General features: G+C 41.9%; 1 protein-coding gene across 1 annotated transcript in view; it reads right to left on the bottom strand.

The window, feature by feature from the left end:
* Nucleotides 1-18,473: 18,473 nt before the first annotated feature.
* LOC133544495 (collagen alpha-1(II) chain-like) overlaps nucleotides 18,474-19,052 on the bottom strand; it is a 59,152-nt gene continuing 58,573 nt past the window's right edge. Inside the window, exons 54-55 of the mRNA XM_061889881.1 lie at nucleotides 18,987-19,052; nucleotides 18,474-18,909 (exon numbers count right to left, since the gene is read on the bottom strand). The exon at nucleotides 18,987-19,052 is cut by the window's right edge and continues 174 nt beyond it. Of these exons, the coding sequence (XP_061745865.1) occupies nucleotides 18,763-18,909; nucleotides 18,987-19,052 (213 nt within the window). The 3' untranslated portion in view covers nucleotides 18,474-18,762. The remainder of the gene's footprint in view (nucleotides 18,910-18,986) is intronic.

The following is a 19,052-nucleotide window of genomic DNA, read 5'->3' as shown; positions in this document are numbered from 1 at the left end:
TATATTTAGGATCCAAAAGGTGCCCCACTCATAAAGTGATACATTTTCATTAGTTTTTTCTTTTACTTTCAACACTTAAGTTACGAGATCAACTTCAGATATATCGGTCGATTTTACGTTTGAACTTTTATTTTGTTTGTTTTATGCTTGTCAGGCTTTTCCCCCTGACAGTTTGTCTATGTTTTAGTTTTTTCCTCCGCATTTGTCTTTGTTTCCTCTGTGTTTAGTATCTCCTGTCTTTAGTTCCTGTCAAGTGCTCTTATTTTGGTTCAGCTTCCTGTTTGTCTCCCTGTGTGCTGTTGTCACCTCATCTGCGGCTGATTGGCACCTGACCACACCTGGTGTCAATCAGCCCGCTCCTATTTGTACCCACTTTGTCTTCCAGTCAGCGCTGGATCATTTGTATTGTCGTGTTATTGTAATTTTCTACTTGTCATTCCTTCTGGTCGTGTGAATGCAGCGTAGCGGTAAGTTATATTTGGTAGAATTTTATTAGCTTACTGTTTTTTGTTCCCTGCTTCCGATTAGTTTGTTCATAGCCCTTAGTTTGTTATAGCCGCCCATGTGCGTGCTTTTTTTTTGTACCCTTTTGGTTTTGGTATGTTTTCACATTCCATGCCTGCCTCCATCTCTGCATCTTGGGGTTCGTCACAAATACCTGTTTTATGCTCTTTTGTCAAGTAAAACTTTGATGTTTTTACGTGGCATCTACACAATATATGTAATATTTACCGCAAAATACATTTTAAAGTGAAATATTTGAAGTAACTGGAGCCTTGAAAATAATTAATTATAACATGGATTTTTGAGCTAGGGCGGCATAGCTCGGTTGGTAGAGTGGCCGTGCTAGCAACTTGAGGGTTGCAGGTTCGATTCCCACTTGTGCCATCCTAGTCACTGCCGTTGTGTCCTTGGGCAAGACACTTTACCCACCTGCTCCCAGTGCCACCCACACTGGTTTAAATGTAACTTAGATATTGGGTGTCACTATGTAAAGCGCTTTGAGTCACTTGAGAAAAGCGCTATATAAATATAATTCACTTCACTTCACGAAGTGGCTTGTTTAGAGGGAAGTCTGGGCTTCCCTGCTTAGGCTGCTGCCCCCGCGACCCGGCCTCGGATAAGCGGAAGAAGATGGATGGATGGATGGATATTTTTGTCTTTATTTTTTTTTTTTGGAGCAATGGCAAAAAATGAAAAGAAGACAAAATAAAAACAAAACAGCTTGCATTTCATCTTTATGTCAACATTTTCTCGTTAGATTTTTTGAATGTCCTTTGCTTATTTTTACAATAGCATTTCCAGAATGTGTGGCGGGCCGATAAACAATTAGCTGTGGGCCAAAAATGGCCCCCGGGCCGCACTTTGGACACCCCGGCTTTAGAACAAAAAGGAGCTTATTTTAATACTTAGCAAATAATACTTTTAATACTTGGCAAACTCATCACGCGGGCCGGATAAAACCTGTTCCTGCGGTCCGTAGGTTTGACACCCCTTTTCTAGAACATACACATGGTGTCATGCCTATGGTTTATGTTTTGTTTTGGTCATGCTTTGTTTAGTTTTTGGGACATTTTAGTTTTGTTTTTTATTTCCTTGTTTGTCTTACCATGCCAACTGATTTAGTTTTCTGTCATGAATGATCATGAGTTTTGTATGGACATATTACCCTGAGCATCCCCAATCTTATCTGTTCTTAAAGCTAAGCAGTGTCTGGTCTGGTTAGTACTTGGATGGGAGACTGCCGAGGAATACCAAGTACTATTGACCCTTTGGACTCTAAGTTCCTGTTTTGTTACCATAACGACCAATCAGTTCACCTGTGTTGTCTCACACCTGTTTTCACTTATTATGTTCATTATTTAAGCCACAGTTACCAGTTAGTCAGTCTGGCAACATCACCTCATTCAAGCCCTCGATTATCTGCTTCATGCCTTGCAATGCTGTCCGTTTTGTCCACGTAAGTTTTTGTTATTCATGCCACCGCGCAAATGCTTTTGATTCATGTTTGTAGTTTATAGCCTTCGTGCTAGTCTTTTGTTTCATAGCCCAGTTTTTTGTACCGCCATTGTGTGCGCTGTTTTTAGTTTTAGTGTTAAAATAAAGATGTCTTTACCTTCACGCCGTTTCCACTCCATTCGCTTTGCACCTCGGGAAAACAAACCAAGACCAAGTCCAAGCCTGACAATATGGAAAAGGTGCATTCGGGCCACAAAATTGAACAAGATATCGAACTAACAATAATAATCTAATAAAATATATCAGTATATATCATATACTGTACATGTAATATGTAAATATTACATACATGTTGTATTTAGTCTATTTTATACTTGCATTGTCCTTTCCATCCTTTGTAACTGAGCTACTGTGTGGAACTATTTCCCTTGACTTTAAGGTTTTACTACTTATGTATAAAATACCACACGGTCTACAAACCCAGTTTCCGTATGAGTTGGGAAATTGTGTTAGATGTAAATATAAACAGAATACAATGATTTGCAAATCATTTTCAACCCATATTCAGTTGAATATGCTACAAAGACAACATTTTTCATGTTCAAACTGATAAACATGTTTTTTGTGTGCAAATAATCATTAACTTTAGAATTTGATGCCAGCAACACGTGACAAAGAAGTTGGGAAAGGGGGCAATAAATACTGATAAAGTTGAGGAATGCTCATCAAACACTTATTTGGAACATCCCACAGGTGGGCAGGCTAATTGGGAACAGGTGGGTGCCATGATTGGGTATAAAAACAGCTTCCATTAAATGCTTAGGATGGGGTGAGGGTCACCATTTTGTAAGCAAATTGTCAAACAGTTTTAGAACAACATTTCTCAACGAGCTATTGCAAGGAATTTAAGGATTTTACCATCTACGGTCCGTAAAACCATCAAAAGGTTCCGAGAATCTGGCGAAAACACTGCACGTAAGCGATGATATTACAGACCTTTGAGCCCTCAGGCGGTACTGCATCAAAAACCGACATCAGTGTGTAAAGGATATCACCACGCGGGCTCAGGAACACTTCAGAAAACCACTGTCAGTCACTACAGTTGGTCGCTACATCTGTAAGTGCAAGTTAAAACTCTGCTATGCAAAGCTAAACCCATTTATCAACAACACCCAGAAAAGCTGCCAGATTCGCTGGGCCCGAGCTCATCTAAGATGGACTGATGCAAAGTGGAAAAGTGTTCTGTGGTCTGACGAGTCCACATTTCAAATTTTATTTGGAAACTGTGGACATGGTGTCCTACGGAACAAAGAGGAAAATAATCATCCGGATTGTTCTAGGCGCAAAGTTGAAAAGCCAGCATCTGTGATGGTATGGGGGTGGATTAGTGCCCAAGGCATGGGTAACTTACACATCTGTGAAGGGAACATTAATACTGAAAGGTACATACAGGTTTTGGAACAACATAAGTTGTCATCAAAGCAACATTATCATGGACGCCCCTGCTTATTTCAGCAAGAAAATGCCAAGCCACGTGTTACAACAGCATGGCTTTGTAGTAAAAGAGTGCGGGTACTTTCCTGGCCCGCCTACAGTCCAGACCTGTCCACCATCGAAAATGTGTGGCACATTATGAGACGTAAAATACCACAGCGGAGACCCCGGGCAGTTGAACGACTGAAGCTATACATAAAACAAAAATGGGAAAGAATTCCACTTTCAAAGCTTCAACAAATAGTTTCCTCAGTTCCCAAACGATTATTGAGTGTTGTTAAAAGTAAAGGTGATGTAACACAGTGGTGAACATGCCCTTTCCCAACTACTTTGGCACGTGTTGCAGCCTTGAAATTCTAAGTTAATTATTATTTGCAAAAAAAATAAAGTTTATGAGTTTGAACATCAAATATGTTGTCTTTGTAGTGCATTCAATTGAATTTGGGTTGAAAAGGATTTGCAAATCATTGTATTCTGTTTATATTTACATCTAACACATTTTGCCAACTCAAAAAAGACACAATATCGACTTGAAAACTGAAGAGAAAGTTGTCGAGCTCATTATAAAAGTTCCAAGACAAAAGACCTCACACATGCAGATCATGTTGGGATGGAGCCACTTGTGTGCGGGGACGTCTGACTCTTGAGAACAATGGAATGACTTCTTGGCCGCACTTAAGGGCGTGGGGGGCGTGCGGCTCAAGGGTGAGCAATGTGGTGCGCCTCGGCAGATGTGACCTGGTCTGGGCGGGGACACAGGAAGTCCGCACGGCTCTCTCGGACCCACAGAGCTCTGATGCGGGGTCACGGCAGCGGGGGCTCTGGTCACAAGATGATGTCATCGGCAAAGCGGCTGCTCGGGATCCAAGGTGACGTCATTCTGTCATCATCGGCATTACGGACTTTTTAGTACCTCTCAATCATTTTTTTCTTAATAAGTTGGCTCTTAAGAATAATAAACAGCATTGAAATTTCAACATATCTTCTTTTGATGACATTACGCGTTATGCTGTTTAGTCTGTTAACAGACTAATTGTTAAAAAAAATGAGCTATGGGAGTAGTGACGGCACAGTTCCACAAGGGGGCAGTAAAGCTATATGCTTTATTTTATATGTATATATATGTGTTGGCCCTGCGATGAGGTGGCGACTTGTCCAGGGTGTACCCCGCCTTCCGCCCGATTGCAGCTGAGATAGGAGCCAGCGCCCCCCACGACCCCAAAAGGGAATAAGCGGTAGAAAATGGATGGATGGATATATATATATATATATATATATATATATATATATATGCATACACACAATATACTGTATATATTAATGACTTGTCCAGGGTGTACACCGCCTTCCGCCCGAATGCAGCTGAGATAGGCTCCAGCGACCCCCCGCAACCCCAAAAGGGACAAGCAGTATAAAATGGATAGATGGATATATAATAATTAAACAATAATAATACAAACTAAGGAAATGGAGTGTGATCTAAAATCCTAGACTGTGTGGTGTCGACTAGGTCTGGGAATTACTTGAGTGTTTTACCGAAGTGTTGAATCGAGAGGAGGGACAAGGCAAATTAAGGTCCGTGAAAAAAGCAAGAGGTCCGTGGGGCTGAGAGAGAGGCGCCGAGAGGTCCGTGTCCAAGCGGGAGGTCAAGATCCAAGAGGCACTTCAGGAAGCAGGGGGGGTGGGGGACGAGGAATGACGAGACACAACAACGTCAACACATGAATGGAGGTCTGCTGTAGGATTGACAAGGTGGAGAAGAGACGATCAAAATGACAGGGGAAGAAAAACAGACAGAGAGAGCAAGATTGCATAAAGCATGATGATCGTTTACGGTACTCCAACAGATGACTATGTTCCGACACGGCTTAAGAAGCCCAGCAAGATCATAGCGGCAGGTGCGCTGATTGCAGATTGAATCCAGCTGCCGGCAGCCGGCGGAGTGACATATGCAAGAGAGCAGAGGCCGTGGGCGTGTCCCGACTTATGCTCCGAGGGACTCATTAAAGACTTCATGAAGCCCCACTGTTGTAAACGTGGCGTGGCATTGTCTTGCTGATAAAAGCAGGGGCGTCCATTAAAAAGATTGTTGCTTTGATGGCAACATATGTTGCTCCAAAACCTCTACGTACCTTTCAGCATTAACGGTGCCTTCACGGATGTGTAAGTTACCCAGACCTTGGGCACTAATACACACCCAGACCATCACAGAGGCTGGCTTTTGAACTTTGCGCCTACAACAATCCGGGTGGTTCTTTTCCTCTTTGGTCCAAACAGCTGAATTTTTGTTTCATCTGACATCACATGGACAAAAATAAGACCTTCTGTGTCAGGCTTGTCCCTGACAGTTTGGCCATGTTTTAGTTTTTCCTCTGCGTTTGTCTTTGTTTCCTGTCAGCGCTCTTATTTTGTCCGTTTCCTGTATGTCTCCCTGAGTGCTTTGTCTCCCCAGCTGTGGCTGATTGGCAGCTGGCCACACCTGGTGTTAATCAGTCAGCTACTATTTAAAGATGCCGTCCCCTCCAGTCAGGACTGGATTATTGTCACCACTACCTGTCAATGTCATTAATACTTATCGTTGTCGCTGTGTCTACTTTTGTTCACTCTGCTCAAGTCATAGTTCCTTCGTGTCATGGTAAGTGTTTTTGCTTCTAGTCCACAGTTGGCCTTTGTGCTAGTTTTCGTTCATAGCCAAGTTTGAGCCTTTTGTTTGTACCCTTTTGTTTGTTCTTGTTTTAGTGTTAAATTAAATCATGTTTACCTGCACTATGCCTGCCACCTTCTCTGCATCTTGGGGTTCGCCAACAACAATATGTGACATTCTGGAGGAAAATTCTGTGGTCAGATGGAACAAAAATGGAGCTGTTTGGACACAATACCCACCAATTTTGTTTGGAGGAAAAAAGGTGAGGCCTTTAATCCCAGGAACACTACACCTACCGTCAAGCATGGTGGTGGGTCTGTTTTGCTGCCAATGGAACTGGTGCTTTAAAGAGAGTAAATGGGACAATGGAAAAGGAGGATTACCTCCAAATTCTTCAGGACAACCTAAAATCATCAGCCCGGATGTTGGGTCTTGGGCGCAGTTGGGTGTTCCAACAGGACAAAGACCCCAAATACATGTCAAAAGTGGTCAAGCAATGGCTCGAATGAAAGTTTTAGGTGTATGTAAACTTTTGACCACGACTGTAAGTTGGCGTAGTTACAGAAATGCAACCTGGCACTTGGCAACACCTCCGACTGCGAGATCCTCACAGCACACTTTCAGAGTTCACGTCCTAAAGTCGTCCAGCATGGTCTTGCCAACAGGAACGCCATCGCTCCTCTTTCAGTTTCCTGCCATTGTTCCGTATGCTGCCAGCAGGCACAGGCTCCGCCCATTTGGGGAAAGGTGGGTTTGTTTCCCTTTACAGTCCCGCATGTGGGAAATTGAACATGTGAGAGGATAAACCGTAGATAGTGGATAGACTGTATTTATATTATTCACATGTGAATAATGCTGTATAATAGACTGTTTTTATATTATTCACATGTGAATAATGTTGTATAAGAAACTGTATTTATATTATTCACATGTGAATAATGCTGTATAATAGACTGTATTTGTATTATTCACATGTGAATAATGCTGTATAATAGACTGTATTTATATTATTCACATGTGAATAATGTTGTATAAGAAACTGTATATTATTCACATGTGAATAATGCTGTATAATAGACTGTATTTATATCATTCACATGTGAATAATGCTGTATAATAGACTGTATTTATATCATTCACATGTGAATAATGTTGTATAATAGACTGTATTTATATTATTCACATGTGAATAATGTTGTATAATAGACTGTATTTATATTATTCACATGTGAATAATGCTGTATAATAGACTGTATTTATATTATTCACATGTGAATAATGCTGTTTAATAGACTGTATTTATATTATTCACATGTGAATAATGCTGTATAATAGCCTGTATTTATATTATTCACATGTGAATAATGCTGTATAATAGACTGTATTTATATCATTCACATGTGAATAATGCTGTATAATAGACTGTATTTATATCATTCACATGTGAATAATGTTGTATAATAGACTGTATTTATATTATTCACATGTGAATAATGTTGTATAATAGACTGTATTTATATTATTCACATGTGAATAATGCTGTATAATAGACTGTATTTATATTATTCACATGTGAATAATGCTGTTTAATAGACTGTATTTATATTATTCACATGTGAATAATGCTGTATAATAGACTGTATTTATATTATTCACATGTGAATAATGCTGTATAATGGACTATTTATATTATTCACATGTGAATAATGTTGTATAAGAAACTGTATTTATATTATTCACATGTGAATAATGTTGTATAAGAAACTGTATTTATATTATTCACATGTGAATAATGCTGTATAAGAAACTGTATTTATATTATTCACATGTGAATAATTCTGTATAATAGACTTTATTTATATTATTCACATGTGAATAATGCTGTATAATAGACTTTATTTATATTATTCACATGTGAATAATGCTGTATAATAGACTTTATTTATATTATTCACATGTGAATAATGCTGTATAATAGACTTTATTTATATTATTCACATGTGAATAATGCTGTATAATAGACTGTATTTATATTATTCACATGTGAATAATGCTGTATAATAGACTGTATTTATATTATTCACATGTGAATGATGTTGGATAAGAGACTGTATTTATATTATTCACATGTGAATAATGTTGTATAAGAAACTGTATTTATATTATTCACATGTGAATAATGCTGTATAATAGACTGTATTTATATTATTCACATGTGAATAATGCTGTATAATAGACTTTATTTATATTATTCACATGTGAATAATGCTGTATAATAGACTGTATTTATATTATTCACATGTGAATAATGCTGTATAATGGACTATTTATATTATTCACATGTGAATAATGTTGTATAAGAAACTGTATTTATATTATTCACATGTGAATAATGTTGTATAAGAAACTGTATTTATATTATTCACATGTGAATAATGCTGTATAAGAAACTGTATTTATATTATTCACATGTGAATAATGCTGTATAATAGACTTTATTTATATTATTCACATGTGAATAATGCTGTATAATAGACTTTATTTATATTATTCACATGTGAATAATGCTGTATAATAGACTTTATTTATATTATTCACATGTGAATAATGCTGTATAATAGACTGTATTTATATTATTCACATGTGAATAATGCAGTATAATAAACTGTATTTATATTATTCACATGTGAATAATGCTGTATAATAGACTGTATTTGTTTATTTATTATTCACATTAAAAAAAAAACCTGTTTATTGTTTATTGTGAGCAAAATGTGGTGCTGAATTTCTCCCAGGGATCAATAAAATACCTTCTATTCTATTCTATTCTATTCTATTCGTAAATTAGGGAATCCCCTCTTGAGAATTGCCAGTTTGTTCAATTTCCACCTCGCGTGGAAGAAACTAAAATAAGTGGCTTTATCGTTATTTAAAGGTGCAGAAATGCTTGGTCAAGTGGCTGTACCAGCAACTAGAGGGTTCCAGGTTCGATCCCCTTTTCCGCCATCGTAGTCCTTGGGCAAGACACTTCACCCACCTGCTCCCAGTGCCACCCACACTGGTTTAAATGGAACGTAGTTTTGGGTTTCACTATGGAAAAGAGCTTTGAGTCACTAGAGAAAAGCGCTATATAAATATAATTCACTTCACAGGCCACAAATTCCATGTTCCATGCTTGATGTTTTCTCATCATTCTGACTTCATTATTAATTTATACGCTAAACGTGGTGACGGCGGAGGATTCCGTTCTTCCTCATAATGTTCCTCAAGTGTTTTTGGTGCGGAAACGTTGACACCTCGGCTTGCATGGCGCTCAGGAAGGAAAAGGAGTTGCTGGGAAATTTCACAGAGAGGCTCTTGGGCGAGCAAGAGACGCCTCAGGTCGAGTGGGAGACGCCCGTGTGGGTAAAAGAGGCGCCAGGCAAACACACTCCACACATACTGTATGTCCGGGTGTGAGCCTATAGTAATATATCCCTTTGATTGCTATAATGTGTTTGTTTAACCTAAGGCCTCACACAAAAATGATTTGGGTATTTTTCATTTTCTTTATCGCCGCCCTAGTGGCTCCCTGGAGCTTTTTTCAATAACTTATGAAAATGGAGAAAGATGAGGTGGATATATATATATATATATATATATATATATAATGTGTGTGTGAGTGTAAATATACATATATAGAAAATGTGTGTAATAATAACACTAACAAATTATGTAAAACATCATCGTCATCATCATATAATGCAGTGGTCCCCAACCTTTTTGTATCCGCGGACCGGTCAACGCTTAATAATTTGTCCCACGGCCCGGGGAGGGGGGGGGGGGCCTTTTTTTTTAAGTTTTATTTTATTTTATTTTATTTTTTTATTTTTTTCTTTGTCATGAAAAAGGGACGTTTTGTCATGAAAAAGGGAGGTTTTTGTGGTTGGTGCACTAATTGTAAGTGTATATTGTGTTTTTTTATGTTGATTTAATTGAAAAAAAAAAAATATATATATATATATATATATATTTTTTTTTTAAATAAAAATCAATAAAAAATTATTCTGCGGCCCGGTGGTTGGGGACCACTGATATCATGAATGTATTTCAATATTGTTTTTTTTTTTTTTTTTTTAAATAGTACAATGGACATTTAAATGTATATATATATATATATATATATATATATATATATATATATATATATATATATATATATATATATATATATATATATATATATATATATATATATATATATATATATATATATATGTACATATAAATATGTATGTATATATATTTTTATATATGTGTATATATTTTTTTTTTTTTTTTTTTTATGTATTTTTTTTTTTTTTAATATGGTTCCTGTAGGACAAGGGTGTCGAACTCATTTTAGTTCAGGGGCTGCTTGGAGGAAAATTTGTGCACACTATTAAAATCATGGTGTTAAAAGTAAAAAAAAAAAAAAGACAATTTCAGAAAAAAAAAAATATATATATAGATATATATAGATGGATATATATATACAGTATATATATAGATATATATATATATATACAGTATATATATATATACATATATATATGTGTATATATGTATATATATACACACATATATATATATATATACATACATATATATATTAATATACATACATAAACACACTTTTGTGTGTGTTTATATATATATATATATATATATATATATATATATATATATGTATATGTGTGTATATATATGTATATATACATATATATACACGGCATACGGGGCGGCATAGCTCGGTTGGTAGAGTGGCCGTGCCAGCAACTCAAAGGGTTGCAGGTTCGATTCCCGCTTCCGCCGTCCTAGTCACTGCCGTTGTGTCCTTGGGCAAGACACTTTACCCACCTGCTCCCAGTGCCACCCACACTGGTTTAAATGTAACTTAGATATTGGGTTTCACTATGTAAAGCGCTTTGAGTCACTAGAGAAAAAGCGCTATATAAATATAATTCACTAATTCACATATGTATATATATGTATATATACATATGTATGTATATGTATACACCCACAGGTATGTATCTACATACATACAGTATATAATTACCGTTGTTTTTGCCTTTTTACCAAATGTGAAAACATAGATATGAAAATAGTCAGATAAACGCTGCAAAAGGGATCCCCGTTTTGGACAACCATGTTTCCTGGCCTAAGGCCACAATGTGAGCAACTCGTACGTGAGCAACGTGCCGCCTGAAAAAAGGTGTGAGCGCAGAATCACATCATATTCCTTAAGTTGACGTTTTCCCTCCCAAAATGGAAATAGCCGCCCGCCCATCTAAAAGCCAAGCCCGGCTGCAGGAAGTGTCGAGGAGCGGGGCGTCTTTCAGTGTGCACGCAGCGGCCAGGTCAAGCCAGGAACTTGTGCAGGATGAACTTTGGCTGGGATCCTTCCTGCCAGGGCGCCTTCCACCTCTTCAGCCCTTTGTGCTCGCACACACGCCCCACATTTACACACTTGGAGGTTTGGGGGGGGAAACGCCTGCCGCGTCAGCACCTTTGATGGACATTAAAAGAACTGGACTTTGCTTGAACTGTTCCACTTGATGTCAGCCACCCAGCCGGGACCTGGTTCTCCCTCCGGGGGGGTGTATGGGTCGGATTAGATAAAAACGGGGTTTGGTGAAAATGAGCTGGCGACTTGTCCAGGATGTACTCTAACCTTCTGCTCCAATGCTGCTGGGATAGGCTCCAGGTCCCCTCCCACCCCCTCCCAGAGGGACAAGTGTATAAATGGATGGATGGATGGATGGAGAGGTGCTATCGCCCCCTGGTGGACACCGGCTGCCATTAACCCAAGCAGATTTCTGTTGTCATGTGAGCATTCAGTACATGTTTTAATTCCTCATTTCTTGCGACACTATCTTGCCAAAAGTATTTGGCCACCTGCCTTGACTCACATATGAACCTGAAGTGCCATCCCATTCCTTACCCATAGGGTTCAATATGATATTGGTCCAGCTTTTGCAGATATTACAGCTTCAAGTCTTCTGGGAAGGCTGTCCACAAGGTTGCGGAGTGTGTTTACAGGAATTTACCGCCGTTCTTCCAAAAAGCGCATCGGTGAGGTCACGCACTGATGTTGGTGGAGAAGACCTCTCTGTTCTAATTCATCTTGAAGGTGTTCCATCGGGTTCATGTCAAGACTCTGTGCAGGCCAGTCAAGTTCATCCACATCGGACTCTGTCATCCGTGTCTTTATGGACCTTGCTTTGTGCACTGGTGCACCAGTCATGTTGGTGGAGAAGACCTCTCTGTTCTAATTCATCCGGAAGGTGTTCCATCGGGTTCATGTCAAGACTCTGTGCAGACCAGTCAAGTTCATCCACATCGGACTCTGTCATCCGTGTCTTTATGGACCTTGCTTTGTGCACTGGTGCACCAGTCATGTTGGTGGAGAAGACCTCTCTGTTCTAATTCATCCCGAAGGTGTTCCATCGGGTTCATGTCAGGACTCTGTGCAGGCCAGTCAAGTTCATCCACATCGGACTCTGTCATCCGTGTCTTTATGGACCTTGCTTTGTGCACTGGTGCACCAGTCATGTTGGTGGAGAAGACCTCTCTGTTCTAATTCATCCCGAAGGTGTTCCATCGGGTTCATGTCAAGACTCTGTGCAGGCCAGTCAAGTTCATCCACATCGGACTCTGTCGTCCGTGTCTTTATGGACCTTGCTTTGTGCACTGGTGCACCAGTCATGTTGGTGGAGAAGACCTCTCTGTTCTAATTAATCCCGAAGGTGTTCCAGCTGGTTCATGTCAGGACTCTGTGCAGGCCAGTCAAGTTCCTCCACATCGGACTCTGTCGTCCGTGTCTTTATGGACCTTGCTTTGTGCACTGGTGCACCAGTCATGTTGGTGGAGAAGACCTCTCTGTTCTAATTCATCCCGAAGGTGTTCCATCGGGTTCATGTCAAGACTCTGTGCAGGCCAGTCAAGTTCATCCACATCGGACTCTGTCGTCCGTGTCTTTATGGACCTTGCTTTGTGCACTGGTGCACCAGTCATGTTGGAAGAGGAAGGGGTTCGCTTCAAACTGTTCCCACAAGGTTGGGATCATGGAATTTGTCCAAAATGTTTTGGTATCTAGGAGCATTCAAAGTTCCTTTCACTGGAACAAAGGGCCCTGTCATGATCCGTGGTCCGGATCATGTTTAGTTTAGTTATGTTCTGTTAGATTTGGACTTCTTTAGTTATAAATAAATGATAAATGGATTGTTCTTGTATAGCGCTTTTCTACCTTCAAGGTACTCAAAGCGCTTTGACACTACTTCCACATTCACCCATTCACACACACATTCACACACTGATGGAGGGAGCCGCCATGCAAGGCGCTAACCGGCACCCATCAGGAGCAAGGGTGAAGTGTCTTGCTCAAGGACACAACGGACGTGACGAGGTTGGTACTAGGCGGGGCTTGAACCAGGGACCCTTGGGTTGCGCATGGCCACTATGGCACTGCGCCACGCCGTCCTGGTTGCACTTTCTTGTTTTGTCACTATGGTTACTTGTGATTTTCACCTGCCTCTGTTTTTTGGGACACACCTGTGTCTAATCAAGAGACATTATTTAAACCTGCCATTTTGATCACTCGTCCTGGCTTCCTTGTTTGCGGTAAGCAACAGTCATGTACTGGAATCCATGTTCTAGACTCTGTGCTAAGTTGTTGCCTTAACTTCCCGTGCGTTCGGCACACTTTTCTTTTGTTTGTTTCTGTCTGTTTGGTACGGTGTATTCATTATTAAATCATATCCTACCTTTTACGTTTTCGTCCGGAGTGTCCGTGTTGGATTGGAGGAACGATCCCGCTTAAAGATGCGACCCCCTCATGACCCAACTCCTGAAAAAAACAACCCCATACCATAATTCCTCCTCCACCAAATTTCACACTCGGCACAATGCAGTCCGAAATGTAGCGTTCTCCTGGCAACCTCCAAACCCAGACCCAATCATCACTGCACAGAACACGTCTCCACTGCTCTAGAGTCCAGTGGCGACATGCTTTACACCACTTTATCCCACACTTTGCATTGGACTTGGTGATTTATGGCTTAGATGCAGCGGGGCGGCCATGGAAACCCATTCCACGAAGCTCTCTGCGCACTGTACGTGGGCTGATTGGAAGGTCACATGAAGTTTGGAGCTCTGTAGCACTAAAAGTCTTTGCAGTATGCCCTTCAGCATCCGCTGATCCCTTTCTGTCAGTTTCCGTGATCTACCACTTGGTGGCTGAGTTGCTGTTGTTCCCATCCATCCATCCATCATCTTCCGCTTATCCGAGGTCAGGTCGCGGGGGCAGCAGCCTAAGCAGGGAAGCCCGGACTTCCCTCTCCCCAGCCACTTCGTCCAGCTCTTCCCGGGGGATCCCGAGGCGTTCCCAGGCCAGCCGGGAGACATAGTCTTCCCAACGTGTCCTGGGTCTTCCCCGTGGCCTCCTACCAGCTGGACGTGCCCTAAACACATCCCTAGGGAGGCGTTCGGGTGGCATCCTGACCAGATGCCCGAACCACCTCATCTGGCTCCTCTCCATGTGGAGGAGCAGCGGCTTTACTTTGAGTTCCTCCCGGATGGCAGAGCTTCTCACCCTATCTCTAAGGGAGAGACCCAAACTCATTTGGGCCGCTTGTACCCGTGATCTTATCCTTTCGGTCATGACCCAAACCTCATGACCATAGGTGAGGATGGGAACGTAGATCGACCGGTAAATTGAGAGCTTTGCCTTCCGGCTCAGCTCCTTCTTCACCACAACGAATCGATACAACGTCCGCATTACTGAAAACGCCGCACCGATCCGCCTGTCGATCTCACGATCCACTCTTCCCTCACTCGTGAACAAGACTCCTAGGTACTTGAACTCCTCCACTTGGGGCAGGGTCTCCTCCCCAACCCGGAGATGGCACTCCACCCTTTTCCGGGCGAGAACCATGGACTCGGACTTGGAGGTGCTGATTCTCATTCCGGTCGCTTCACACTCGGCTGCGAACCGATCCAGCGAGAGCTGAAGATCCCGGTCAGATGAAGCCATCAGGACCACATCATCTGCAAAAAGCAGAGACCTAATCCTGCGGTCACCAAACCGGAACCCCTCAACGCCTTGACTGCGCCTAGAAATTCTGTCCATAAAAGTTATGAACAGAATCGGTGACAAGGGGCAGCCTTGGCGGAGTCCAACCCTCACTGGAAACGTGTCCGACTTACTGCCGGCAATGCGGACCAAGCTCTGGCACTGATCGTACAGGGAGCGGACCACCACAATAAGACAGTCCGATACCCCATACTCTCTGAGCACACCCCACAGGACTTCCCGAGGGACACGGTCCAATGCCTTCTCCAAGTCCACAAAGCACATGTAGACTGGTTGGGCAGACTCCCATGCACCCTCAAGAACCCTGCCCAGAGTATAAAGCTGGTCCACAGTTCCACGACCAGGACGAAAACCACACTGTTCCTCCTGAATCCGAGGTTCGACTCTCCGGCGTAGCCTCCTCTCCAGTACACCTGAATAAACCTGTTGTTCCCAAAATTTTAAATTTTTTTATGACAGCTGCCAGCAACTTGAGGGTTGCAGGTTCGATTCCCGCTTGTGCCATCCTAGTCACTGCCTTTGTGTCCTTGGGCAAGACACTTTACCCACCTGCTCCCAGTGCCACCCACACTGGTTTAAATGTAACTTAGATATTGGGTGTCACTATGTAAAGCGCTTTGAGTCACTTGAGAAAAGCGCTATATAAATATAATTCACTTCACACTTCACAGAGCTGACAGTTGACTTTGGAATATATAGAAGCGAGGAAATTTCATGACCGGATTTGTTGCACTGGTGGCATCCGATGACAGTTCCGCGCTGGAAATCACTGAAAGCGACCCATTCTTTCACATTTGTAGAAACAGTCTCCATGCCTGAGTGATGATTCTGATCATTTGGATGGCGATGTAGTGGATGTTGAATTGAATAACAGCATTCAGTATCATGTTAGACCCGCTCGACATCCATTGCTTTCGGTCCCCTAGGGGTGGGGGGGTTGCCCACATCTGAGGTCCTCTCCAAGGTTTCTCATAGTCAGCATTGTCACTGGCGTCCCACTGGATGGGAATTCTCCCTGCCCACTGGGTGTGAGTTTTCCTTGCCCTTTTGTGGGTTCTTCCGAGGATGTTGTAGTCGTAATAATTTGTGCAGTCCTTTGAGACATTTGTGATTTGGGGCTATATAAATAAACATTGATTGATTGATTGTGGCCACAAGGTAGTTGGTGCCTGACGGGGCGGCAATCCTAAAACCCCTTGGTGGACACCAGCGGTGAGGGATGCCGTCAAGCTGAAGAAGGAGTCCTATCGGGTCCTTTTGGCTCATAGGACTCCGGAGGCAGTGGACAGGTACCGACAGGCCAAGCGAAGTGCAGCTTCAGCGGTCGCGGAGGCAAAAACTCGGACATGGGAGGAGTTCGGGGAAGCCATGGAAAACGACTTCCGGACGGCTTCGAAGCGATTCTGGACCACCATCCGCCGCCTCAGGAAGGGGAAGCAGTGCACTATCAACACCGTGTATGGTGTGGACCCTGCCCCAAGTGGAGGAGTTCAAGTACCTAGGAGTCTTGTTCAAGAGTGAGGGAAGAGTGGATCGTGAGATCGACAGGCGGATCGGTGCGGCGTCTTCAGTAATGCGGACGTTGTACCGATCCGTTGTGGTGAAGAAGGAGCTGAGCCGGAAGGCAAAGCTCTCAATTTACCGGTCGATCTACGTTCCCATCCTCACCTATGGTCATGAGCTTTGGGTCATGACCGAAAGGATAAGATCACGGGTACAAGCGGCCGAAATGAGTTTGAGTCTCTCCCTTAGAGATAGGGTGAGAAGCTCTGCCATCCGGGAGGAACTCAAAGTAAAGCCGCTGCTCCTCCACATGGAGAGGAGCCAGATGAGGTGGTTCGGGCATCTGGTCAGGATGCCACCCGAACGCCTCCCTAGGGAGGTGTTTAGGGCACGTCCAACCGGTAGGAGGCCACGGGGAAGACCCAGGACACGTTGGGAAGACTATGTCTCCCAGCTGGCCTGGGAACGCCTCGGGATCCCCCGGGAAGAGCTGGACGAAGTGGCTGGGGAGAGGGAAGTCTGGGTTTCCCTGCTTAGGCTGTTGCCCCCGCGACCCGACCTCGGATAAAAGGATGATGATGGATGGATGATTGATTGATTGAATAATCTCAGCCACCCCAGAAACAAAGACATTTATTCCGAATCCATGTCAACAGCAATCAAATACATTTTAATGTACAGTCAGGTAAGATTTACAGATGACATTTAAATGATTTATTAGCATTGTGTTGTTTTTTTCTTTGAAAGCACTCAGGTTTTTTTGTACCCACCAAAAAAAAAACAACGATTTTTTAACTCTGAAATGTGATTTTAATGGAATTCAAATCATAGCAAATATTTAAAAACAATCTAAATTTCCACAGGTTTTTCGTTTTTTTAGCTGACGTTTTCTTCATTTGTAAGCCATCCAAACAACTCAGTCGTTATTATTTTGTGTCGGGCGTCAGGAACATCTTAATAAATAATAAATGATAAATGGGTTGTACTTATATAGCGCTTTTCTACCTTCCAACTGTAATACTATATGAGTACGTATTTTCTATTGTTTCATTGAAAATTAAACAGCAAAGTCCATTTGGCTGTCATCCGTATTAATTATGAGACAAAATTGTATCAAAGTCATGATTTTTTTTCATGCTCGAAATAAGAAATTATTACTTTAAAAAAGTACTTTTATACTTGTGAGTGTTGATGACACAGCTTTGCAACATTTGATATTCAAGTTTCAAGCATGTTTTACTCAATACATGTCATAAAATCTCATCAACAAGCTGTAATATCTTACTGAGATCATTTAGGACCTAAACCCTTAAAACAAGTAAAACATTCTAACATAAAATCTGCCTAGCGAGAATAATTATCTTATCAGACAGAAAATAAGCAAATATCACCTTTATTTGAGATATTTCATCTTACTTACATTGGGGCGGCATAGCTCGGTTGGTAGAGTAGCCGTGCCAGCAACTTGAGGGTTGCAGGTTCGATTCCCGCTTCCGCCATCCTAGTCACTGCCGTTGTGTCCTTGGGCAAGACACTTTACCCACCTGCTCCCAGTGCCACCCACACTGGTTTAAATGGAACTTAGATATTGGGTTTCACTATGTAAAGCGCTTTGAGTCACTAGAGAAAAGCGCTATATAAATATAATTCACTTCACTTCACATTTCAGTTTTTGCAGTGAAGGCACTTTAAAGCTTTATTTAGGGATATTCCGGGACCGGTAAAATTTTGAAAAAAACTTCATAAAATACAACAAGCCACTGGGAACTGATTTTTATTGTTTTTAACCCTTTTGAAATTGTGATAATGTTCCCCTTTAAATAATACCGCTGTCAAACAAGTCAAGTAATGGAAGTACGGGGGCGTTACTTCACATCTTCACTCCAAAGACGAGGTGACGGTCTTCCCGGACAAGATGAATAAATAATAGTCGCGCGTCTCGGGTCCACGCCACACACGTGACGGCGATGGTGTGCCCTTCATCCAGTCCTTTTCTCGGATTGTCATACAGAAAAATTATAATCCCCTTCCCCCCCCGTTTGAGCTTTTATGAGAAACACACAGGTCCCAGGTCGAGGCCGAACTCCTGATCGGCCTTTCCAATGTCCATGGGCGCCACGTCCACAATTGGCAGCCTGACTGGGGTTTGAGTTCTGTATTCCAACACGGTCTTAGCCCAGCCGCCGGTGGGTTTCTGCGGGGGTTGGAAAAAGACCCGGGTTAAAAGTCTCTCCTCTCTCCGGTACTTTCTTTGATGTGTTGAGCACTTACCGCGCAGCCGTCTTCCATGACGGCGTACCTCAGGCGGTTGCTGCCCTGGGCCCTCAGCTCCTGACC

Source organism: Nerophis ophidion, linkage group LG27, assembly GCF_033978795.1.
Source record: "Nerophis ophidion isolate RoL-2023_Sa linkage group LG27, RoL_Noph_v1.0, whole genome shotgun sequence".
Taxonomy (NCBI): domain Eukaryota; kingdom Metazoa; phylum Chordata; class Actinopteri; order Syngnathiformes; family Syngnathidae; genus Nerophis; species Nerophis ophidion.
Note: the sequence above shows the minus strand (reverse complement) of the source record. Positions and strands in the feature narration are given on the sequence as shown.